This window comes from Emydura macquarii, unplaced genomic scaffold (assembly GCF_026122565.2).
Source record: "Emydura macquarii macquarii isolate MOO-44397 ecotype Brisbane River unplaced genomic scaffold, CSIRO-AGI_Emac_v2 contig_2292, whole genome shotgun sequence".
Classification (NCBI taxonomy): domain Eukaryota; kingdom Metazoa; phylum Chordata; order Testudines; family Chelidae; genus Emydura; species Emydura macquarii.
This window is the reverse complement of record NW_027132429.1, coordinates 3884973-3910392: the sequence shown is the minus strand read 5'-3', so window position 1 is coordinate 3910392 and position 25420 is coordinate 3884973. Positions and strand designations below refer to the sequence as shown.

General features: G+C 41.8%; 1 protein-coding gene across 1 annotated transcript in view; it reads left to right on the top strand.

The window, feature by feature from the left end:
- Positions 1–1676: 1676 nt before the first annotated feature.
- Positions 1677–25420, top strand: part of GMIP (GEM interacting protein) — a 48385-nt gene continuing 24641 nt past the window's right edge. Inside the window, exons 1-2 of the mRNA XM_067560671.1 lie at positions 1677–1923; positions 5605–5742. Coding sequence (XP_067416772.1) covers positions 1677–1923; positions 5605–5742 — 385 coding nt within the window. The remainder of the gene's footprint in view (positions 1924–5604; positions 5743–25420) is intronic.

The following is a 25420-nucleotide window of genomic DNA, read 5'->3' as shown; positions in this document are numbered from 1 at the left end:
CATGAACATAAGTATTATCATCTTACTTAGCATATTATAACCTTCCTAACAGTACCTGACATGGCATATCTCACATGAATTAATATGATTTTGACATAGTGATATCAAACAACATAACAAATGCTCTCCACCCCCATCTACCCAGCACGACAAGTATAACTGAAAGTGACGCCAAGATCCAGCTACTTGACGCCTCAGTTAAGCTATCCAGGATCCAAAGATAACAAGGGTACAAAAATTCTGTGAAAAAACTCACCAGCTATATATAGATGGCAGACCCAGTGCTGCCTGGTCTTTGTTTCCACAGTGGGCCACAAAGAAGCATAATTCCCAACAGCATTAATTACTGAGGATGCAGAGATCTGAGCACATGCTCAAAGTTAAAGTGCACCCATCTGAAAGGTTATTTATGTTATTGGTAATATAAATTATGAAGAATACTGTAAGAAATAGTTGCACAACTAAGATGGAGTGTTAATTCGGTAAGTTCTTCAACAATGGAATAGCACTATGTACAAACAGATTTGGATGTCTAATTTTTAATCTAGAAATGTGATAAGAAAAGCAGTAAGTAGAGAGGTAGAAAGCTAAAGATACATAAAAATGAGTATGCTTCATACCCCTTTGTGGTACTCATTGACTACTTTATATATATTTTTACAGAGTTTAGTATTATCAGCACACATAGCATATGAAGGCTCTTCGCAGGTCTTCAGGTAGCAAAGGGGTTAACAAGAGACTGGTAGGAGGATCAGTTTGCTCCTATAGATGGTATAGATACTCTGTGAAATGAGTGATTTCACAACTCCCAACAGGAATGCGGAAAATCCACACAGCCTGACACTTGTCTGAGGTTTGAGAGATTTATCCCACACAGACAACATATAGTGAGACTTCCAGGACTTGGGCCTTCTGAACGAATTCAGACTGAGGGGCGATTCAGGAAAGTTCAGAGACTGGCTGCAAACATCAAGAGCTGTTCCTGCACGAAGAACACTATCAGGACAATGACTTGATTTTCCATTTTATCAGCCAAGAGCAAGGTGCCTTTAGACGTGGGACATTCAGCAAACTGGTTTCTCAAACAGGTTGTCATTTTGGATTTCCCCCCCCAACCAACCACCAACCTAACTAGAGAAAGAAGGAAGGTGTCTCGTAATATTTTATGCAGTACACCTGAACACAAATATTTTTGCTTTTAAATAATCTTACTTTAAGGAAAAGATCGCACATGAAAACGCAGTGCTGCTACATGTGGATATTTGAATTTCACTTTGATATCAAAGTCTCTCTGAGGAAAACCTGAGTCTTTCCTGAACTTGGGTCTCCATTTGGTGAAATGTGCAGGAGGAGGAGTTTTCCTAATGGTATTTACTACACATTTGAAATGATTAAAGTCTAGTTTGTTAGATTGTCAGAAGGCAGCAGTGACAGAATTAAACAATTATATTTAAATAAATACTGACAGCAATGACTCTTGAGAATTAATTTCAAACTCTCAATTATTCCAAGCATTTTATATTGAACTTTGAGGTCTAGTACAGAATTTTTCTTCTATTTATTTTATAGACAGCAAGCTGTGCAGAATTCTGTAGGACTGTAGAAATGTGTACCAGAAAACACGGTTTGTGACAAAGAGGTTCTGCTCTGTGCTTACTAAAACCACTGACATTACCATGAGTCGGACAGGAGTACAGGACAATGCCAATAACATTCAGATTGCAGGCAAATCACCGGATGCTTCTGACCATGACTCTGACTCTGGGTTCCTGACTGCTGTTTGGTCTTCAGTCCAGAAACCTGTCTCTGGCAACTGCATTGGACACATGGACCTGTGTACCAACAATCTGCTCCATGTCACTGGACATCTGAAGAATATTGATGGCAAATTCCAGAGCCTCCGGGAGCTTTTCCAAAGAGAAGGTAAATGTCTAAAATTTATGTACATTGGTTTATCTACAAGATAAGACTAGAATAAGCGTTAACATCATCCCAAGTCTGGGCTGGACTTGAAAAGGTCTGGGCATGGCCTTTGTTCTGTAAAGCACCTAGCACTCTTTGGTGCACTACATATAAAAAAATAATGAAGTCAGATAACCTCAGACCTTCCAGACCAGACTTTCAATGCCTACTTCCCTTTTTTAGCAGGCACTTAATAATGTGTACTTTTTTATTTGTATTAATTGCACCTATAAATAACTGCAGACACATTTTATAGCACTTCAGTATCTAAGAGCCCAGTTGTTCCATCAAATGAAAAGTAAAGACTCCTAAGTGCTATAGATGGCACCTGCAATTAGTGGTGGATGAAAAATCTGATTTACAGCAGTTCTAAACAGTAGGGTTAGTGACTGCAATGAATTAGACCCACTAAGAGAAAGCAGATGCTGAAGATCTAATCTGCATTGTTATCAGTAGCATTGTCTAACTATATCCTGCATAGGGATGGATGGTATCCAGACAGGGTCCCATCTACATTTATGCTAAATGGCAAAGTGGCACATCACATCAGCATGGGGAAAAGCTGACAGGTGTGGAGGAGCAAATGGTGTGGACTGAGACATCCCTTAGAGGAGGATTTACTAAAGGGGATACTCTATATCCTAGTGAAGAGGAGAGGATGGAAGTTGAAAAAGTACAGGTAGGAACTGAAGAGAAACAATCAAACGAAAAAGAGTCCCCTTCAATTACATCACATGAAGGTAGACAAGTAAATATTGACACATTTTATAAGTGCTTATATGCAAATGCAAGAAATCTGAATACTGAGATGGGTGAACTTGAATATTAAGGACTGAGAGTAGGTCGCGCTGGTGGGGGAGTGACGCTATATGGGAAAGAAAATAGAGTCAAATATAGTAAAAATCTTAAATTAATCAAACTTTAACAGAGAATCTCAATGTACAGAATTTCCATGCTTGATAATAAGAGTATAGTGGTAGGATTATAATACCGATCACATGCCCAGGATGGTGACAGTGATAGCGAAATGCTCAGGAAGATTAGAGAGGCTACAAAACCAGAAAACCCTATAATAATGGAGGATTTCAACTATCCCCATGTTGACCGGGGACAGTTTCCCCTTAGGATAGGATGCAGAGATAACATTTCTAGATACCATTAATGACTGGAGCAGCTACTCCTGGAGCCCACAAGGGGAGAGGCAACTCTTGATTTAGTCCTTAGTGGAGCAAAGGATCTGGTCTAAGAGATTAATATAGCTGAAGTGCTCAGTAATAGCAACCATAATGTAATTAAATTTAACATCCCTGTATGGGGGAAAATATCAAAGAAACCCAGCATAGTAGCATTTAATTCAAAAAGGGAAACTGCACAATAATAAGGAAGCTTGTTAAATGGAAATTAAAAGGAACAGTCACAAGAGTGAAATGCTCGCAAGCTGCATGGAAACTATTTAAAACACTATAAAAAAGTTTCAAACTAAACATATGTCCCAAAATAAAAACAAAAACAGTACAAGGACCAAAAAAAAAATGCCACCAGACTAACCACCAGAGTAAAAGAAGTGGTTATAGGGAAAAAGGCATCCTTTAAAAATTGGAAATAAAATCCTACTGAAGTAAATAGAAAGGAGCATAAACTCTGGCAAGTCAAGTATAAAAATATAATTAGGCTAGCCGGAAAAAAAATTGAACAGCACCTAGCAAAAGATTTTTTAAAAATTGCTGTTAGTTTTTGTAAGTTCATCAGAAGCAGGAAGTCTGTTAAACAATCAGCAGGGCCCCTGGATGACTGAAGGATGCTACAGGAGCCCTCAAGGAAGACAAGGCCATTGTGGAGAAACTTAAATTGATTCTTTGCATCAGTCTTCACTGCAGACAACATGAGGGAAATTCCAACACTTGAGCCAGTCTTTTAGGTGACAGATCTGAGGAACTGTCCCAGACTGAGGTATCATGAGAGGAGGTTATGGAGCATATTGACAAATTAAACAGTAATATGTCACCAGGACCAGATGGTATTCACCCGAGAGTACTGAAGAAACTCATATATGAAATGGCAGAACTACTAATCTTGGTATGTAACTTATTGCTTAAATCAGTCTCTGTTCCAGATGACTGGAGGATAGCTACTGTGATTTTTAAAAAGGCTGCAGAAGTGAGCCTGCCAATTATAGGCTGGTAAGCCTAACTTCAGTACCAGGCAAATTGGTTGAAATTATACGAAAGAACAGAATTATCATACCCATAAATGATACATAAATGATACCCATAAATGAACATGCTATGTTGAAAAAGTCAAGATGGCTTTTGTAAAGGGAATCATGCCTCACCAATCTATTAGAATTCTTTGTGGGTGTCAACAAGCTTGTGGACAAGGGTGATCCAGCCGATCCAGTGTACCTGAATTTTCAGAAAGCCTTTGATAAAGTAAGAGTGAAGGCCCTCTCATGGATCAGTAACTGGTTAAAAGATAGGAAACAAAGTGTAGAAATAAATGGTCAGTTTTCACAATGGAAAGAGGTAAATTGGTTCCCCAAGGATCTGTGCTAGGACCTGTGCTGTTCAGCATTATAACATAACATAAAAATGGCCATACTGGGTCAAACTAAGGGTCCAGCTAGCTCAGTATCCTGTCTTCAGACAGTTGCTCGTGCCATATGCCTCAGACGGAATGAACAGAACAGGGCAACTATCAAGTGATTCATCCGCAGTCATCCAGTCCCAGCTTCTACCAATCAGAGTTTAGGGACACCCAGAACATGGAGCTGCCTCCCTGACCATCTTGGTTAATAGCCATTGATGGACCAACCCTCCATGAACGTATCTAATTCTTTTTTTAACCCAGTTATACTTTTAACCTTCACAACTTCCCATGGGAACAAGTTCTGCACAGTGAGCTTGTGTTGTGTGAAGAAGTACTTCCTTATATTTGTTTTAAATCTGTTGCCTATTAATTTCATTGAGTGACCCCTGGTTCATGTGTTACATGAAGAGGTAAATAACACTTCCTTATTTCATTATTCTCATATACATTATTATTCTCCACACTATTCATGATTATATAGACCTTTACCTTAACACCTGCCCCCCGAGTCATCTCTTTTCTAAGATGAACAGTCCCAGTCTTTTTAATCTCTCCACATATGAAAGCTGTTCCATACCCCTTATTATTTTTGTTGCACTTCTTTGTGTTTTTTCCAATTCTAATATATTCTTTTTGAGATGGGGTGACTAGAACTGCACACAGTATTCAATATGTGGGTACACCTTGGATTTAGGTCAGGTTTGGGTCAGTTTCCAAGGGTCTACTTCCTGGCTCCATTCCACCCAGCACATTGTGGTTTTCACATACAGGGAAATTGCTTCACACTTGCATGCTTCTCTTGCATGGGAACATTAAGGTGACAATGCCTCCATGCAGGGAATTTAGCTCTGTCTGGGGAGCAGAGGGATACTTACAGCAGGGAGGGAAGTTATGCAGTGAAGCACCAGTCATGAATTTTTCCCCTGTCATTTTTTTTTTAAATTATATTTATATAATTAAATTATATTTAATATTTTTATAATTAATTAAGGGGATGGGTTTTTTAAACAAATTACCTTCATAACTTACACTTCTGTATTGTCATTATTATTTCAGAAGCTGTTGTTTTAGGACCTATTGAAACTAAATTGGCAGATTTGCTGCAGACAGTCTCTTCCCTCCTGAGCAAGTATCCTGCTTTGAACTGTGACATTATCAAGCTCACCACAGCAGCCCTTATCACCAGCATAAATGGTAAATCCCCAACCCGATAAGTCAGAATTGTGTGTTATTTATTGTCTGTACTGTGGCAGTGCTCAGTCATGATCAGGGTCCCATTGTACTGATGCTGCACACATGGAGGCAGGTATCTATCTGTGCATGCATATAGTGTGTATTATAACAGATGTCTAAGGAATGGTCAGTATTTATTCACATTAAAAGTTTTTGCTGCAGTATAAAGGGAATGATGGCTGGGAGTCAGACTCCTGGGTTCCGTTCCAAGAACTAACTTGCTGTGCAACTTTGGGGAAGTCATTTTACCTCTGTCTCTGTTCTCCCATCAGTGTTTAATTAATTAATCTTTATAAAGTTCATGGAACATTAGAAGAGGTAGGTGGCATTATTATTATTAAACACTGATAATAGCCCTGCCATAACCTACCACTGGGGTAAATGGAGGAGGAAGTGTCCACCTTCATTATGGATTTCCTGGCTTTGGGAGATTGGAGACAAATCCTTAGTATTTCTTTATTCTCCTGTTTTGTGCACCCTTAGTTACCTTTCAGGGAGCTCAGGGTTTCAATTTCTCCTTTGGGTCACTTAAAGCAAGTGGAGAATTCCTTAATTTAAGAAATACAATCTCTCTGTCACTTAGAAAGGAATAAAGCAAAGCCACAGAGGTCTTCAGCACCAGAGTATAAATTTTTTCCTGTCACACCTTTCCTGTGATAGGGGCAAGGAACACTTGCCCAGTCATTCTGGCCATTCTTCTTCTTTTAAAAACTGCATTTTCTCCTACTTCCTCCATGTGAAGAGCAAGTGTATGAGATGCAGCTGCCTGAGACTCCTTCACTGTCGGTGTCACTTCCACAAAAATAGTTATTCTTAATGCTTCCTAAAAAGCTAATCATCACAACCCCTCTGTGAGGGATAACTATAACTATCCCCACTTTACAGCTGGGGAAGCAGAGAGCCACGTAGGTGAAAGGACCCACCCTAGGTTACAGAGTAATTGTCAGAACCAGGATTATCACATGGGGGTTTTAGTACTTAGTCCCATGCCCAGGCCACTAAACTACAGCTCTCTCATTCTGAAGCCAGTTCAACTGGAGTACTGAAGGAAAGACTGGGAATTCTTAGGGGATAATCACTGGCCTAGGCAGGAGGTCCTAGGTCTAGGCCAGCAAAGCTTCCATTGATTTCAGTGGGAGTTTCAAATAGTAAGGAGCAAAGAATTTGTCCCTCAGTTGCCTAGAGTGAAAACTGCATAAGCCCTCAGGATCTGGCTCACAGGAGATATTCTGTATCCCTAGCTGACAGGAATAGCTCCTAACGTAGGGTGAGAATCAGGCTCTGTGTGGGATTTCCCAGTCACATCTCACCAGCTATGTAGATCCACAGAGCAGGAGTTTAGAAAACTTTCTTTGCAGAGGGTTGAGGAACCTCCCAGGGAAGGTCTTACCCCAAGCTCTGACTAGCAGGCTTCATTAGGGCTTCTTCTTCAGGCTGGCCCATACCAGGCACTAGTACTAGCTCTGACCATTCTGTGTCCTGGCAGTCTGCTTGATTCAGTTATGATTGGAGGATGGCAGCTTTAGCTATTGTTACCACCTATCAATTTCTACACCACACAGGAACAGAGCCCAAACCACAGTTTTCCATACCACAAGGGAAGACTTAGACCCTACTTTGCATTTCAGGCAAATAGAGTGCTAGGATAAAAAAGAAATCTGTTTGAAGATGGAGAACCCAGTATTCTCCTAGTTAAAAAAGTAAATACAATTCTGGAACATTTATGGGAGAATACACTGAGCTGTCTCCCCAGGAAGCTAAGGATACTCACCCCATCTGGAAAGAAGGAAAATGCAGCAGCCAAATAGCCACTTTAGAATAGCAGCTGCTCCTGTCTGCCACATTTAAAAGGCCTACACCCAGAAAGACATGCTGGGAAAAAAAAGTTCTTATAAAGAATCAGTGCTTTTCCTTAAGGCAAAGTTTCACAGAAAATGTGGAAGGGGTTGCTTCAGAATGTTGTTATAATGTAGCACTTAACTTTTTCTAAAGCAGTCCTTAAATGCACAACAGTAGTACAAGGAGCCTACCATCAATCAAACGTTATCCCCACCCACCTGTTCCCGGAAGTCCTGTCCCATCCGCCCACCTGTCACTGGAAGTCCTGCCCCATCCGGTCACCTGACTTCCAGCCCCCACCCCAGGATGCACCTCCCCCTTCACCCTTAGGCCCCACCCCGATCCTTAAGACCCTCCCCTGTCACTGAAAGTCCTGCCCAACCGGCCACCTGGCATCCGATCCCACCCCGGGTTATGACTTTCGGGTCAGGATGGGCACCGGACTGGAAGCGGGTGGTGCGACCCCTCTGAGAACACCTCCCGCCTGCTCCCCACCAATGGGAGAGGGTTTTGCCCCATGGGACCGCCCCGAGAGCAGGATTGGGCATCTGACTGGAAGCAGGTGGTGTGATCCCACCAAGAATGCCTCCCGCCTGCTCTCCACCAATAGGAGAAGTTTTCGCCTCCGCGGGACCGCCCCGAGAGCGGGATTGGAACCCAGATGACCACCTGACCGGAAGTGGATGGTGCAACCCCTCCGCCAATCAGCGTGCGTTCACGCTGAGAGCGGGATTGGCCCATAAAGAGCATGGGGAGGAGCGGGGTGCCCCCTCCGCCAATCAGAGCAGGCTTAGGCCGTCCCAGCAGGGAAAGGTGCACCAATCGGGGATGGGGTGGAATCTCTGGGGTTCAACAGTTCGTTGGGCAGCAGCACTGCCCCCGGAAGTCTCGGGGCCTTTAAAGCGTCTTGTTTGTGAGACTGTGTGGTTCACAGCTTGTGGAAAAATGCCAAGAGGAGAACATGGACGCCTTCACCACTCCTATGAGGCCTTCAGAATTTGTTTTGGCTCCATTGGTGGGGAGCGGGCAGGAGGTGTTCTCAGAGGGGTCGCACCACTCGCTTTCGGTCAGGTGCCCATCTTGACCCGGAAGTCATAACCCGGGGCAGGACCGGATGTCAGCTGACTGGTTTGGCAGGACTTCTGGTAACAGAGGCAGGGCTTAAGGGTCAAGGGGCTGGGGCCTGCGTGGGGGGGGGGAGGGGCAGAAGTCAGGTGACTGGACGGGGTGGGATTTCCGGTAACAGGTGGGCCAGGATAACGTTTGATTGATGGTAGGCACCTTGTACTACTCACAGCTGTTAATTAGAAAAGCAATATGGAAATGTGTGTATTGGGAGCAAATGAAAGGGTTTCTGCTCAAAAGATAAATTATAATCTTGCTTCAACCACAAGTGGCCGAGGGGTGGAGTGGGGGGCGACAGGGACTATTTATGAGATTACATGTCTAAGGGGCATGAGTCTGTATGTTTATGTGAATGTAGAAGCTGATCCACTTTTGAAGAACTCCTGTATTTCCTTTTTGTGGGCACCTACCCAAAAAAAGCTCAGACTCTACTTTCTGTGCTTTAACAAAACAAAACAAAAAATACAGTAAGAAAAGCTGAATGGTTAAACTCATGAGGCTGGAAGTCAGGATGCGTGGGGTCCTACGCTAGATTGAATTAAGGGGTAGTTCATTTACCTATTTTGGTGTACTTCAACCACTGCCTGCAGAGTCCCTCAAATGTGCTGTTAGAGTCCTCCTGGGAATATTCCTTGTATTCTTTCTATATAATTAGGAGTTGCAGATATGCTAAGAATGAAAGCCCAGCAGCCAAACCTTCCCCAGTGCTGTCCTTCCTCCTTCACTCTTCCCTTGAACACGGCTCTTACCCTCTGAAATGATTGGCTTGTAAAGGAATGTTCTCATTGTCTAATTGCCTGTCCCTCACTACTTCTATTTGGTAAAGGTCATGGGCGTGTGAATTCAGACATATGCTAAATGTAAATATTTACTACTTGACCCAAAATTTCAATGGTTTACATCTCCCACAGCTCCTTGCAATGATCTTGGTTCCAATAAATCTGTGGAGTTAGTGGTTCCTTTCTGAAAATGTTCAGTTTCCTCTGGATTTGCATCCACGAGCTTAAACATTTCAAAGTGATTTATTTATAAAAATCTTGTTAGTCAGTGAGACTGAGATTAGTGTTGAAATGGGGAGATGAGCAGAAACTGCTAGAGGTGGAAGGCAGAAATGAGTTGGCAGCAATGTCAGTCAAAGCATTGGCTTCTACCCATCTGAGTGGCAGAGATGGGAGAGGAGCAGTGGTGCTGGAACAATTTTTACCGTGGGTATGCTGAGAGCCACTGAACCAAATCGTAAACCCTGTACACAATGGAAACCACATTACCGCCAGGGGGTGTGGCTGCACCCCCAGCACCCCGAGTTCCAGGACCTTTGGAGAGGAGATTAGGTATTTCGGGATCTGTGGTATGATGTTTCCACTGAGAGCTTAATGGGCACTGACTGAATTGGGTACAATAGGTCCTGATTACGGAAAGTTATACTAATAATCCAAATAAAAATTTGAGATTGGAACCAGTGCTCTCCAGATAATTGCAGTGCATATAGCTTCACCAGAGTCTCAAGTTAGGGAAATCAACACATTTAAAACATGAGAAGGATATGACATTTAATCCAGATTAGAAACTCTGTATAAACTTCTATTGGGCACTATACTGTATGATAGATTTAAACATGATTTAATTTAATTGGATTCAAAAGCAGCCTTGTTGTTATATTAAGAACTTATATAGTGGAAGAAGCTTCCTAAGAATTAAAGCCTCTGCAGTGCCTAAGATTTATTAGCATTTATCTGTTTTATCCCATTGCATCTCTGTTTGCTATAAATGTCTTTGCACAACATACAACATTTCAATAGCACTTTTCATTTGCAAATGTAAAAGCCCTTTACAAAGCTGGGTGAGTATCATTATCCCCATTTAACAGAAGGAAACTGAGGCATAGAGGCGTTAAGAACAGTCACACAGTGAGTCAATGGCACATGTGGAAATATAATTCAGTCCTGTGTCCTATCCACTGACCTATATGGCCTGAATCTAAAGTCAAGAGACTCTTCCACCAAACAGCGAATGAGACTTTAGAAAAGAAATAGAACATGTGGCTACTGCTTTATTTTCTCTTTTCCTTTGTTCTATTTATCAGAAAAGTTGGATAACGGGTCTAAAACTCACTAGTTCTGGATTTTGTTCTGAATAAGCACAGAATCTGTTACCACCACACACAGGAAGAGAAGCTGCACTGCTGCTGCTATCCTGTAGCTGTGCTTTTGTTTGTAGACGGCAAAAAGGGAAAGTGTTCAGGAAACAAAGGCAATTCCACTTTAGTGAGAAAAAGGAAAATAAGAACAAAAACCTCCCAGCCTGCCTGGAGAAGGTGTGTTTGAGTGAGCTGAAATATTGGTGAAGGCAGCTGCAGTAAAAGGAGAAGGGAGAATTGATAGCCAGCAGCATCGGAGTCCCAGGGTCTAAGGCTTTGTTTGTTTCCACTGAGGAACTAGAGAACTCTTTGGCCTACATGTACTGGTACTTCATCCTCTTTATGTGGGCAAGGATCTGTGAGGCACATGAGGGTGTATATAGAGGGCAGAGATGGGCCTTTATCTCCACTGCAGTTCTGAGCACCTCCAAGCTTTGTAGAACTTGATCTGCACACAAACTTTACAGTGTAGGTCCTTCTTTCATAAGAGGATTGCATGGGTGAGGCTCAGTGAGGCATCTGTGCATGAGGGTATATGTGGGGAATAGGGAAACTTTCCAACATGTGTTTTGTGTGTGTGGAGATGTTTTATGTTTGACTAATGCAAGGAGTTGGCTGGGAATGGGAATGGAGCCAAACGGCGTGCTGGCATTTGTGAAAGAAGGTGCCAGTGGGAACATGTTCTGATTGTCTTTCAGAAAGGGGGATCTGAGCATGACAGCTTCATTTAATGAAATAACCACCCCCAAAATATCTTTTTAAATTAGAGATGGACCCAAGCCCCAGTTCAAACACTCCAAATGCTGAGGGTCTCTAAATACAAATGTTGAGGTTTAGGCCTGTCTTGTGCACCCACGTACCCAGGCAAGCCCTTCCATAACTTGTAACCTGGCTTTTCATACTAGAGTGAGCCTTTTTCCTTCTGCCTTTTGCACTGGTGTCACCCAGGAGAACTCCTTTGAAGTCAGTACAGTATCTCCAGTGTATGTGAAAGGAGATTCAGGCTGAGAAGGTCACCTAGTTTTTTTTTATTACTAGTATACAAACAATCCCTAATCCCAAATGAATGTGACAGACATTTCTGTACCTGTGTATTAATGAACACAGAATGTTCATGTAAGACTGAAAAATTTCAACCCAAAAGGTAATTTTCTTTTTAGGCTCTATGTTTATAAAAGGTAAGGCATTTAGGATGGAAAAGCTGCCATAGTCTTAACTCTTGTATGTCCTCCTGCAATACTATAATCCTGACTCTTTGTAGGTAGAGTATGTGATAGGAGAGACAGGGTTCTGTACTTGTGGTTAAGAGGCTGCCACAGGAACAGTGATGCAGCTGCAGTGAGCATTCTAACGGATGAACTGCATTACTTTAGCAATTGGCAGAGAGGGGTGAAAGGGAAATCATGCTTCTTGTGGCTTTTGTGAACCCAGAGCCACAACATTTCTGAAGTGTTTGCAACAGCTGCCCTACCAACTAGCATTGTACATTGTCACAGTGACTATGGATCAAGCCTTCCCAACCAGGAATTTAGTTACTGTATTGGTCTTGAAGAGTCAAATCAATGAGAGAGCAATCAAGTCAGAAAACGGAAGAAGGCTGATGACTTAGAGGAAATCAAATGTTTTGTGTCCACAGTTCTGCATTTTAAACCACAGAAACTTGTCAACAGCACTTACCCTAAAGCTCTCCACCAATAATGTTCATGTCTGTATTTTTATACCAGCCCAGAAACAGCCACATGAATAGAAGTAAGGGAGCAGCTCTGACTTTTATCACCAGGTCTGGTTACATCATTGCACAGCTGGCATATCTCCTGCATACTGTGTAAAATGGGGAAGAGGTTGGTTCTAGCATGTATTACTCCCCGGAGCAGGTAATGAGTCCCTGAGTTTCCCTAGCCTGACAACCCCCGAGTTCTGAGGTTGAGCTATCAATTCACATTAATGAGGAAAGCTAAAAAAACCAGGGGATTTATTATTGTGATTCAAAGACATTTAAAGCTGGAATGCTGTCATAGCCTGCAGTGAGCAAGTAGGGCCATGAGGTTTGAGGTCAGGACTGAGGCCAGCTAGTTGGTGGCTGTTGTGGATGGTAAGCAGCAGCCAGGCCTTGCTGAGAGATATGGGAGGGGTAATTATCTGAAGGGCAAACCAGGTTTCATAGTCCATGGTGCAGGCAAGTTCAATGGCCAGGATATCAGTTGTTGGGAAGATGGTGATCAGTGCATAGGCAAGGGGAAGTCTGGTTAGTATAGGTAGCGTGCAGATCCAGAGATGGGCGTTGCAGGCTGGTGTATAGGCAGGTCAGAAGCCTGGGTTGGATAGCAGGAGTTTGGTCTCCAGGGACTCTGGTGAGCAGAGACTAGTTGCTTAGACAAAAGGTGGTATAGGAGCAGGAAGCTTTATACTACATGGTGTCCAATCAGTCTGCTGCTAATCATTTGACTCCACTGAGTCAGCAGCTGTAGCCTCTGGTTGTGACATATTAGCTACTGTTCTCTTGTCCAAACTTGCAGTGCAGTGGTGTGAAGGTATGGCTATTGCTCAGCAACCCTGCAGACCTGGATTTGAGATCTGTGGCACGTGAGGCTGATGTTATAGGCAAGGTCCTTTCTCTGGTTGTATAGAACAAACTACTATATCTTTTATAAATAGTGATCTGTGAGTCAATGAAAGGGAATGAATTGTTTCGCTGCTGAGCATGAGAGATCTGTTTATGCCATGAGACTGGTTCATCTGATTTTTACAATATGAATTTCTGTTAAAACACATTATGATCAGTAATTGCAGGGGAAGGCACTGAAGACTGCAGGGTTCACCTTAGAGTCCACAACTCACTTAATGCAGGATAAATCTATAGTTTTTTAATAAATGTGTCTTACATTCCTGTATCACTGATTTTCAAACGAATAAGTGTTTCTACATTGAGGGTGAGATTCTTATATTTTAAGGCTAGAAGGGACCATTATGATCATCTAGTCTGACCTCCTGCATCACACAGGCCATAGGATTTCACCCAGTGATTCCTGTATTCAGCCCCATATCTTCTTGTTGATCTAGAGCACATCTTTTAGGAAGACATTCGGTCTTGATTTAAAGACTTCAAGCAAAGCTCAGTTGTCTTCAGGCTGGTTTCAATCTGAGAAGCCTCCTCATGGGTCTTAGGGTATGTCTACACTTTGAGCTGGTAGTGTAATTCCCAGCTCAAGGAGACATACTCACACTAGCTCCAATTGAGCAAGCATGCTAAAAATAGAGTATAGCCACAGAGGCATGAGCCACAGGAGGGCCTATCTACTCCAAGTACATGCCTAATGTCTTGGACAGGTACATACTTGGGGTGGCTAGCTCCTCCTGCTGCTCGAGCCATAGTGGCTACACAATTTTTAGTGTGCTAGCTCAATTGGAACGAGTGTGGGTAAGTCTCTGAGCTGGGAATTACACCCCTAGCTCGAAGTGTAGACATACTCTTAAGACATACTGACTTGAGCAAGGAACAGATTCTGTCCTATTAGAGAAGAGCTAGGGAGATCAGAGCTCAACTTTGAAAAACCTTGGTCAGGTTTGGGTCTTGCAAAACCAAAACCTTAGGGGGAAAGGGGTGTGAGTTCCAGTTTGTCCAAACTGCCACAACATGGAATAAGAGGTTCAGATAAGTGTGGGGTTTTGGTCAATTTCTACTATTCTCCCACTGTCCAACAGTCCCAAAATTCCCCCTCTGTTAGTATGACTGACTATATTAGTGCTGCTACATGGTGCTCTATTGAACTATCTTAAGAGGCGTCTTTTAAACCAATGTCCATGTTCAGTGTGCATCTATGGTCATATTTTATATATGAGAAAACCCAGCATCCCTGAAAGCATGCACATACATGCACAACACACATGCGCGCACCAGGAGTTTGAAATTGTGGGTTGTTTTCCTGGGGAGACAGTGAAGGTTACCCATATACAAGAACTCAGAACAGTGAGACTTTATGCTGTTGTAGGCAGCTGCAGGCACTGAAACCAATGGAGTTGTTCTTTGTTATTTACAGCACAGATCTGAATTTATGCAAATTGCATGAACAAATGTACACTGCGCACAGTTTCCTTACACGGAAATGTGTCTGCAGGAAATAGATTGGTTAAAGCGGCTGCACTTAGACTTCTCTGTCAATTCCCTTAGCATGGGACTCCTATGGGACGCTCTGACTAACCCGATATCAGAATTGGTCAAGGATTTGTGGTTTACTCAAGTCATCTGCAATTCAGAGCTGGGTAAACTGGGACCCTGCTGCTTTCACACCAAAACACTGAAGACCCAATCATGGGAGACCCTGAACCAAGTGGTATGTGATGACATTTGAAATGACTTTGTAAACTGTTTATAATGTAAGCTCTGTGGGACAGGGGCCATCCCTCATGTCAGTCTGAAATGCCTCTCAGGCTGTGGGTAGTATACAGAAATGGTAAACTAACATTCCTGTGTCTTTGCCTTTTCATGAAGGCTTGGCCTGCTCAGTGCACTTCACTACATGTCTTTCTCTCAGCCAGATGCAGCTGTTGGTTAGTTTGTCGTGAAAGCTATGACTCCTGTAAGAGAAAAGAATGCAGAGCCTTTGTCAGGACTCACAGGCTGCGATGTTCTCTCTGAGAATGTGGATGTGTCTCTTATGTTACACAGTACTACCGCTCTTCTGGGGTTGAAGTTCTTTAAACCTTTTTTGTTATAACTCCCTATTTTGAAGTTTTTTTTCCTCAACAATAAATGTCCTCAGGCCTCATGGCATTTTCCCATTCTCAATAGCGCAGAAATAACTAGTTAAAGGTTTCACATGCTTTTTTCTAACTGAAAAAAGCCAGCTTTGTTTACCATACACAACACGCTAGGTGACGTCCCATTCAGAGAGACATAGCTGTCATAATTTTAGGGAGAAAACAATAGTGGAACAATTACCTTATTTTTATTTTGCAAACAGGCTATTGCACACGTGCTCAATTTCCACCATTAAAGCTCTCAGCAGCATTTTGAGCCTGTAAAGACTTTCTGACCATTAATAATATAAAGAGATCTTTAGGATGAAAAAAATGCTCTTTTTCCTTATGTCTTTCATTACATCCCTTCTTTACGTTACATCCCATCTAACCCTGACCCAAATAGTTTCAGAAAGAGGTGGGGTCTAGTGGTTACAGCAGGAGTTGGGGAGTCAGGACTCCTGGGTTCTAATACAATATCTGCAACTGACTGTCTGTTGCTTGGAAGTCTCACTTCACCTCTCTGTGCCTCAGCTTCCCAATTTGCAAAGCTAGAATAATTATACTGACCACAGGTACTGGGAGCCATATAGGTACCTAGAGCAGTAAGATCTCATGAGGGGTTGAGAGTGTAAGTTCATTAACATTCATAAAGCACTTTGCCTCCATAAAGGGCAGACTATTGTGATGTATTGTTGGCAATGTCCTAAGTACTGCACATTAGCCATGTTACTTACATTTTACCAGGTTGCTTGCTTTTGTAATTTCTGCAGAACTGTTCAGTGTTTCTCAGTATTATACCTATATCTGTCATCATGGCCTCTGCTTCAATGTTTGGGACCTCAGGGTGTCTTAAGAGGGTTGTCTCTTTCCTGGGACTGGAGTAAAATTTTGTCTAATCTATTTTATTTATTTATTTGCTGTATTATACTCATGTCAGATATCTCGCTTCTTGCTGAGAAAGCTGGTTCTTGCCAGTACTCTGTTTCCTATCAGTTATGGATGCTTATGTGATGCAGTGAATAATTTTAATCTTTTCAAACTTTAGGCAGTCTATAATTTCATCTTGCTTTAGTGCTTTTGCTTGGGATGATGCACACACAAAAGTAGGTAGAGAATGTGAGAAATACGGAGGAGATAATAGGAAATGGGTTTGTGTCTGTAAAACAGTTTGGTTGTGACATTTTCCAAGAAATCGGTGAAGCATTGTGTTCTAAAACCCACATCCCACAGTCAGGCAAAGAGAAACTGATATGAGCAACTGGCTTGTTCCTGCTACCTTTATCATCTGTCTGAACTTCAGCTCAGTGTTCCCTCTCAACCTGGGCAGCTTGAGCTGCTTTCTCTGGTGGTAATAATCGGAGGATGAGGTGTGAGGAGAAGTCTAGGTTACAGAAAGGAAAGAAGCTTTCATAGAAGAGAATAGCAGGACTCGAGAGCTTCAGACTAGTTTATTTGGTCTAATTTGGGTCAGATTCTGCAGTGCAAACAGTGGATTTTGAGATTCATATGACCTTATGTGGAGAACAGATCCAGTTCCCAAAGTTACTTAAAAAATGAACATGGACTGAATTCTGAGGCTCTGTGCAGTCCGAGTGTTTAGGCCAGCTCTGCAGACTGTACTGCAGCCAAAGGAAGAAGTGATCTGCTAGGAAAGAATAATTAGAGTCTCTGGTAAGTATCAAAAACAGGGAGAGAGAGAGAGACACCACTGGGAATTCCTGAAACAGTCTGAGACTCTGGAAGGCTGGTGCCAGACTGAAGAGTCAACTGTTCTAGGATTTGACATTAGACACTTACTGTGAAATGAGGCAGTAGTGGCTGAAAGGGAAGTGTTGCATCTGCCATTTTGCAGAGTAACTACTTCTCTTTCTAAAAATATCTAGAATGCTCTGCAACCCACTGCTGGGGGAGCCGGCCTTTCCTGCAACAATACCAAATGGAGAAAAAGTATAATGGGCCTTTTGCAAGGTAGACATAGATCAGATGACTCTTGATGGCTGGACAGCCGTGCCCCTAGCGTTAGCCTTACACAGCCATCCCCTTTCTTTAGCCTGCATGTCTTAAAGCAATATGCATAGCTGGTGCTTGAAGGGTTTCATTACTGCTCCATCACTGCAAATGGGACAAAGTCAGAGAGAACATTTAAAGACAGGGAATAAAAACCTGATCAGTAAAGAGGATTCAAAATGGGGAACGTTTTTAAAATGCTGTTATTTAATATGACTGTTTCCTGATTTTTAAAGCCCAGTCCATATGGGCATAAATGTCAGGGACACACAAAAGAGAGCAACAGAGTGTTCAAGGAGTTATCGATAGTAGGGTTGCTAGGGACTTCACAAATCTACCTTAGCCTTCTGCATCCTGCAAGACAGAACTTTCTTTCCCATAAACTTACTTAACTTCTCCATGAAGGCCCTTACTTCATCATTATCAATGCTGCACTCCCTGTTCATCCACTTGGTGTCTGTTTCCTATCTATAAATCAGGGATAATAATATTTCCTTGCCTCACACAAGGGTTATGGGGCTTAAGTAATGTTTGTGAAGGGTTTTGAAGGCCTCAGATGGAAGATGCCACAGATGAGAAAAACATTACAATGTCTAAATGACATTTACCCTGGTTCAGCTTTAGCCCACTATTCTTTGTCCCAGAGCAAGTGTTCTTTTTGAAAAATTGTTCCCTTTCTGTTTTTGACCATTGATGTATTTATTTGCTTATAGTGTAAAGAATCATAAGAATCAAGGTAGTTTATGGCTACACAAATTAATTATTAGTATTGGTAGTACCAGTACCTAGGAGTTGCAGTAGTGGTCCAGGCCCCATTATATTAGGTACTGTGCAAACCCAGATCGAGACAATCCCTGCCCCAAAGAGGTTACAATCTAAGTATGAGATACGAGACAACAGATAGATACAAACAGACTGATGAAGTACAAGGAAACAGTGACAAAATATTGGGCAGCAGCCTCATTGCACCCATTGCCATTGTCAAGCCTTTTTGTAGGCTTAGAGCAAAGAGTTTTAAGGAGGGATTTGAAGGATAATGTGGTGGCTTTGTAGATGTTTCTGGGGAGCTACTTCAAAGCATGAGAGGCAGCAGAAAGCATGAAGAGGATTGTTTAAAATTTAACAGGTGGGTGATCAAGGCTGGTGCCATGGAGCAGTTAGAGGTGGGAGGTGAGATCTTGATAGTGAGTGAGAGAGACGATCATAGAAATGTAGGGCTGGAAGAGACCTCAAAAGGTAATCTGGTCCTTTTTCAACACAGGGGCATGGACTACGTCTATCTAGACCCATCCCCAGTAGGTGTTTGTCTAACCTGTTTTTAAAATCCACCAGTGACAGTGATTCCACAGCCTCCCTAGGAAATCTATTCAAATGTTTAACTATCCTTATAGTTAGAAAGTTTAATATATAACATGTTATTTAATATTTAACAAATCTCCCTTGCTGCAAACTAAGAGAACAAAGAGAACAGTGATCAATCTTGTTATACCTTTGTTATAATGTCCCCTCTCATTATGCTTCTGTAGACCAAACATACCCAATTCTTTCCACCTTTTCTCATAAGTCATGTTTTCTAAACCTCTTATAATTTTTGTTGCTCTCCTCTGAATTGTGAACAAACGGGAGACATCTTTCTTAAAGTGTGGTTTCCAAAACTGGACAGCACTTGAGCTGAGACCTCACGAGTGCTGAGTAGAAATAAACAATTACCCTCCATGTCTTACATACAACACTCCCAGAATGACATTTGCCTTTTTTGCAACAGCAAATTATGGTAGGTGATTGGTGATAGGCCATGAAGATCCTTGAAAGTGAATACAAGTAGCTTATGTTTAAATGGGATGACGTTCCTTTATTAGAGACCCTTGCGGCATGCATGTGAATTGTTTGGTCTGGACCTGTATGTGCTGAAAGGCCACTTGAAGGTTATCAGCAGGTAAGGACAGATAGACATTGATGCTGGATAAGAAAGGGACCCTCTGTATCTCTATTAATGTATGTTTTGACTACACACAGGATGCTTAATGACATTGCTAGGACAGGAAAACTTCTTAAATCCAACTTCTTTCTACTTTAAATTGACATTTGAATGATAATTACAGTGAAGGAACCTGAATGACTGAGGCTGTTTCTATTTTATATTCCCTTCCAATCATCACTTTCAAAAGCATAATCTATAATTTTGCCCATCCACATAGATGCTAAGTAGGTCACACACTAGTGAATCACTTCCTCCTGTTTTACAATAGCTTTTATTTCTACAACTGTGTAAATAAGGGAGAAAGGTAAGTGACCACTCAAGAAAGAAAACAAGACTGATTAGGAATTTAGATTCCTAAAGGCAGCTTGTGACTAATTTTTCCAGTTTCAGCTGATTTGTTAGATATGTTATGCCTCAGTTTATGAAGTGACTATTTTTCCCAGAATACCAAAATGAGAAGAGGCCTTTTAACTTATCTATGACGTATGGTAATATTCTCTGAAAAGCTTCCAGTTCCATGAGCAGGGCTGGTTAGACAGGCAGAACTGCAGAATCTCAATGCTTGGATGAGACAATGTTTTTTGGAGGAGCGTTTTATGTTTATTAGGAACTGGGGAACCTTTTGGGAAAGGAGGCTCCTATACAGGAAGGATGGGCTCCACCTAAACCAAAATGGAACCAGACTGCTGGCATGTAAAATTAAAAAGCTTGTGAAGGAGATTTTAAACTAAGGTTGGGGGAAAGTGCATATAGGAACTGAGATGAAAGTGTCAAACAAAAATGATTCCTCTTCAATTACATTACATAAAGATAGACAACTAATATTGACAAATTTTATAAGTGCTTGTATACAAATGCAAGAATTCTAAATAGGAAGATGAGTGAACTTGAGTGCCTGGTATTAAACGACGATATTGATATAATAGGCATCACAGAAACTTGGTGGAATGATGATAATCAATGGGACATGATAATATCATGGTACAAAATATCTAGGACTGACAGAGTAGGTTGCACTGGGGGGGGGGGACGGGGGGAATGGCACTGTATTTGAAAGAAAGCACAGAGTCAAATATAATAAAAATCTTAAATGAATCTAACAGTACCAGAGAATCTCTATGGATAGAAATCCCCTGTTTGAGTAATAAGAGTATAGCATTAAGAGTATACTACTGACCACCTGACCAGGAGGGTGATGATGACGGTGAAATGCCCAGGGAGAGTAGAGAGGCTACAAAAACAGAAAACCCAATAATAATAGGGGATTTCAACTTTCCCCACATTGACTGGGAACATGTCACCTCAGGACAGGATGCAAAGAAAATTTCTGGACATTATTAATGATTGCGTCTTGGAGCAATTAGTCCTGAAACAAACAAGGGGAGAGGCAATGCTTGACTTAGTCCTAAGTGGCACACAGTATCTGGTCCAAGAGGTGACTATAGGTGAAGTGCTCAGTAATAGCATTCATAATGTAACTAAATTTAACATCCTTGTAGGGGGTGAAATACCAAAGAAACCCATCACAGTAGCATTTAATTCAAAAAGAGAAACTACATAAAAATGAGGAAGCTAGCTAAATGGAAATTAAAAGGAACAGTCACAGTACTGAAATGCCTGCAAGCTGTATGGAAAATATTTAAAAACACCACAGTAGAGTCTCAGACTAACTGTATAGCCCAAATAAAATAAAATAAAAGAGTAAGAGGACCAAAAAATGCCCCTTGGTTAAACAGAGCAAATAGGTGATTAAAGACATCCTTTAAAAATTGGAAATCAAATCCTACTGAGAAAAATAGAAAGTAGCATAAACACTGGCAAGTCAAGTATAAAAGTATAATTGGGAAGGCCAAAAAAGAATTTGAAGAGCAATTAGTAAAAGACACAAACCTAACAGCAAAATTTTTTGTTAAGTAAATCGGAAGCAGGAAGTCTGCCTAACAGTCAGTTGGGCCACTTGATGATCAAGGTGCTAAAGACAAAGCTATTGCAGAGAAGCTAAATAAATTGTTTGCATCAGTCTTCACAGCTGAGGACATGAGGGAGACGCACATGAGACATTTCTTTTTAGGTGACAAATCTGAAGAACTGTCCTAGATTGAAATGTCAGTAGAGGAGGTTTTGGAGCAAATTGATAAATCAAACAGTAATAAGACACCAGGACCCGATATTATTCTGAAGGAACAGAAGTTGTAGAACTACTAACTGTGGGATGTAACTTATTGCTTAAATCAGCCTCTGTACTAGATGCCTGGTGGATGGCTAATGTGATGCTTATTTTTTAAAAAGGATCCAGAGGCAATCTTGGCAATTACAGGCCAGTAAGCCTAACTTTGGTACTAGGCAAATTGGTTGAAACTGTAGTAAAGAATAGAATTATCAGTCACATAGATAAACACGTTATGTTGGGGAAGAGTCAACACAGCTTTTGTAAAGGGAAATCTTGCCGCACCAGTCTGTTAGAATTCTTTTAGGGTGTCAAACATGTGGACAAGAGTGATCCAGTGGATATAGTGTACTTGGACTTTGAGAAAGCCTTTGATGTCCCTCACCAAAGGCTCTTAAGCACAGTAGGCAGTCATGGGATAAGCGGGAAGGTCCTTTCATGGATCAGTAACAGGTTAAAAGATAGGAAACAGAGGGTAGGAATAAAACAGTCAATTTGCACAATGGAAAGGTAAATAGCAGGGTCCTCCAAGGATCTGTACTAGGACCAGTGCTGTTCAACATACTCAGGAATTATGTGGAAAAAGGGGTAAACAGTAAGGTGACAAAGTTTGCAGACTATACAAAATTACTCACAAAGGGATCTCATAAAACTGGGTGACTGGGAAAAGAAAATGGTAGATGAAATTCAGCTGATGGGGGAGATATGATAGAGGTCTATAAAATCATGATTGGAGTGGAGAAAGTGAATAAAAGAGTGTTATTTACCCCTTTATATAAAATATGAACCAGGGATCACCCAATGAAATTAATAGGCAGCAGGTTTAAAGCAAATATAAGGAAGTAGTTCTTCACACAACGCATAGTCAACCTGTGGAATTTGTTGCCAAGGGATGTTGTAAAGGCTAACAATATAACTCGAGTCAAAAGAAATAGATACGTTAATAGAGGGTAGGTCTATTAATGGCTATTAGTCAAGATAGTCATAGACGCAACCCCAAGCTTTGGGTGTCCCTATACCTCTGACTGGTAGAACCTAGGATTGGATGACTCAGGATGGATAACTCGATAAATTGCTGTTCTGTTCTCACCTTTAAACATTTGCATCAGCCACTGTTGGAAGACAGGATAATGTGCTAGATGGACCATTGTTCTGACCCAGTATTGCCATTCTTATGCTTTTATGACCTGTTGAGTTGTGAGTCTAGTGAGGAGCAGAATTTCTACAAATCTAGAAAAAACAGTCAATGACTGCCAGATGGGAGTGTCCCTTCTCTTTGAAGGGGTCTAGTTCACAATTTCCAAGGTGGGACAGATGAAGTTGTGTAAATTAGACTCTTTGGGTTGTGTATTTCTGCAAGAGTCACATGATGCTACCTTGCATTTTAGATCCTGCCATCTGTAGGGGCCACTCATTGGCATTCGGGTTCACTCCTGACATTTTATGAGGCTCTGGTGTTACTTATGTATCCTTACCATCATGTAACCCGGCAAGTACAGTTGGATTACAACAGGTTTGCTATAGGTGATTAGACTTCCATGCAACGAGAGAGGAACTCTTCAAAGATGAAAGTCGCAGGCTGGATGTGGGATCTCTGAGAGGTAACTAGGCCAGCCATTGGATATAGTTTGCCGTTGTGTATTAGTTTCAATGGTGATTAATTATTTCTAATTTCCCTGAAGGAGCTGACAGGAAAGTCCAAACGACCCCCTCCAGGCCTTGGTGCCCAGTAGTAAAAGCAGACCCATTCCTGTATTACATTCCCTGTTGGGAAGAAGCGCTCAGACTTTTAAAGAATTATGTCACTATTAATCTCATCTCCTTGCTCAGCAAAAGCAGATAAACTATAAATGTTCCCATCTTCATGCTCCATTGCATAGAAGAAAGAGGTGCCTGAAGTGCGCTATTCTTTGCTGAACTTCATCACAGCTCGAAAATTGGCCAAGTTCCTTTGACCCAGACTGTTCCATGGCCCATTGAATGAATAGGCTTGGGGCAGGCTTCAGTGGCCATTTTCATTTACTCTTATTGATGCTGTTTCCAAATGAATTGGCCTCTGACATGATGAGGCAGACACAGAGAGAGAGAGAGTCACTTTTGCCTGACCAAGGAAATTTATTAGAATATGGAAAAAGAATGTACCTAAAGCGTCTCTGTATTTCTCTGCTTCACTGTAGAGCTTCTGTCCAGAAATTTCCCAGCCTCCTTACTTCCTGCCAGACAATTTTGCTTCAGATTTAAAGAAAGAGTACATCTATTCTCATGACCTATCTACGACCCTGGGGGCACAGGCCACCCTAAAGGGTGAGAGGAGAGGCTATGACCCCATCTCCCTTTGCATCATCCTGAGGAAAAGGACTGGTATACTGCCTCCTTGGAGGGGCATAACAGTAGGTGCATTCCCCCTGAACATTGGGGAGCTCAGATACGCAGTATTCCCCACTCCCTGGACTCCCCAGGGACAATGTGGCTCTGCAATTGACCACACTATATGGGCTGTGTGTGGTTTCCACAGTCTACTCCCCACTGAGGAGCTGCCAGAATATCCAACCTTAAAAAACCGGACTTGAAAAATCTGCATATTTCAGCTGTGACACAATGGACCAGCTGTAGTCAGAAATTAACAAGACAAGACACTGACTTTTCCATCAAGCACCATTAAGTGAAGTTTGCAAATGCTTGCTCACTGGCTGCACCTCTCCGCTACAAGTGAAGCAACTCTTGATTTAGGTCAACCACATCCTGTTTCCTGGAATGTCAGGGGAACAAACAAAGAAACAAAAAAAAAACCAAAAAAATGAGTGAAGTTTACTTCTGTTTATATAAAATATGCCTAGTTCTCTATTTTAAAAATGCTCTTGCTTTTCTGCAGTAAGTCAGTTCTAGTTTCTGTCCATAGTCACAACTGAATGTATCTGAATAGGAAGCAAGAGTTAGCATACAGTACATCCTGCATAAAGCACATGTGCTCGCCACCACTACCCTTATGTTTGTGCAACTTTTAGCAGAATATACTTAGGCCTTTTGAAGCTCAGTAGCAGGAATTTATTGCTGTGTTATGAATGCTTCATGTGTGGAGACATGCATGATTTATATTTCATCTGCATAAGTGTATATATATATATCATGGAATGAAACTGATACAATATTTCATCAGTTAGAGTATCACCAGAAATAAGCATGTGTGGTATTTAGAAATGGTTACTACACACAACACCTTGCAACACAGGATAGTATGTGTTGCTCAAGCAATGGACAACTTCCACAATTCAGCCCTGTCCATGCATCTCAGTCCCATCTGCAGGGTTTGCTGCAATTCCAGCATACACACACAGCTCTGCCAATGTATAGTATGAATTATTTGGACCACCATAGGTGTGCACATGGGGTGTGCCAGGTGTGCCCAGGCGCACCCTAATGCAGGGGTATCAGACCTTTTTTATCCATCCTGCAAATCTTTTTGACGTGTCCTGTGGCACCATCTCGCTGTGTTTAAAGCTGCCGCCGAAAGAGCGGAGGGCGTGCGATCTGCTGCTGAAATTCCCTCTCGCGTCATTTCTCGACGGAGACGATGATGCAGCGAGAATTCTGCCGGCAGGTAATTCAAATGTTGCCCGCCGGTGGAATTGAGTTTCACATCCCT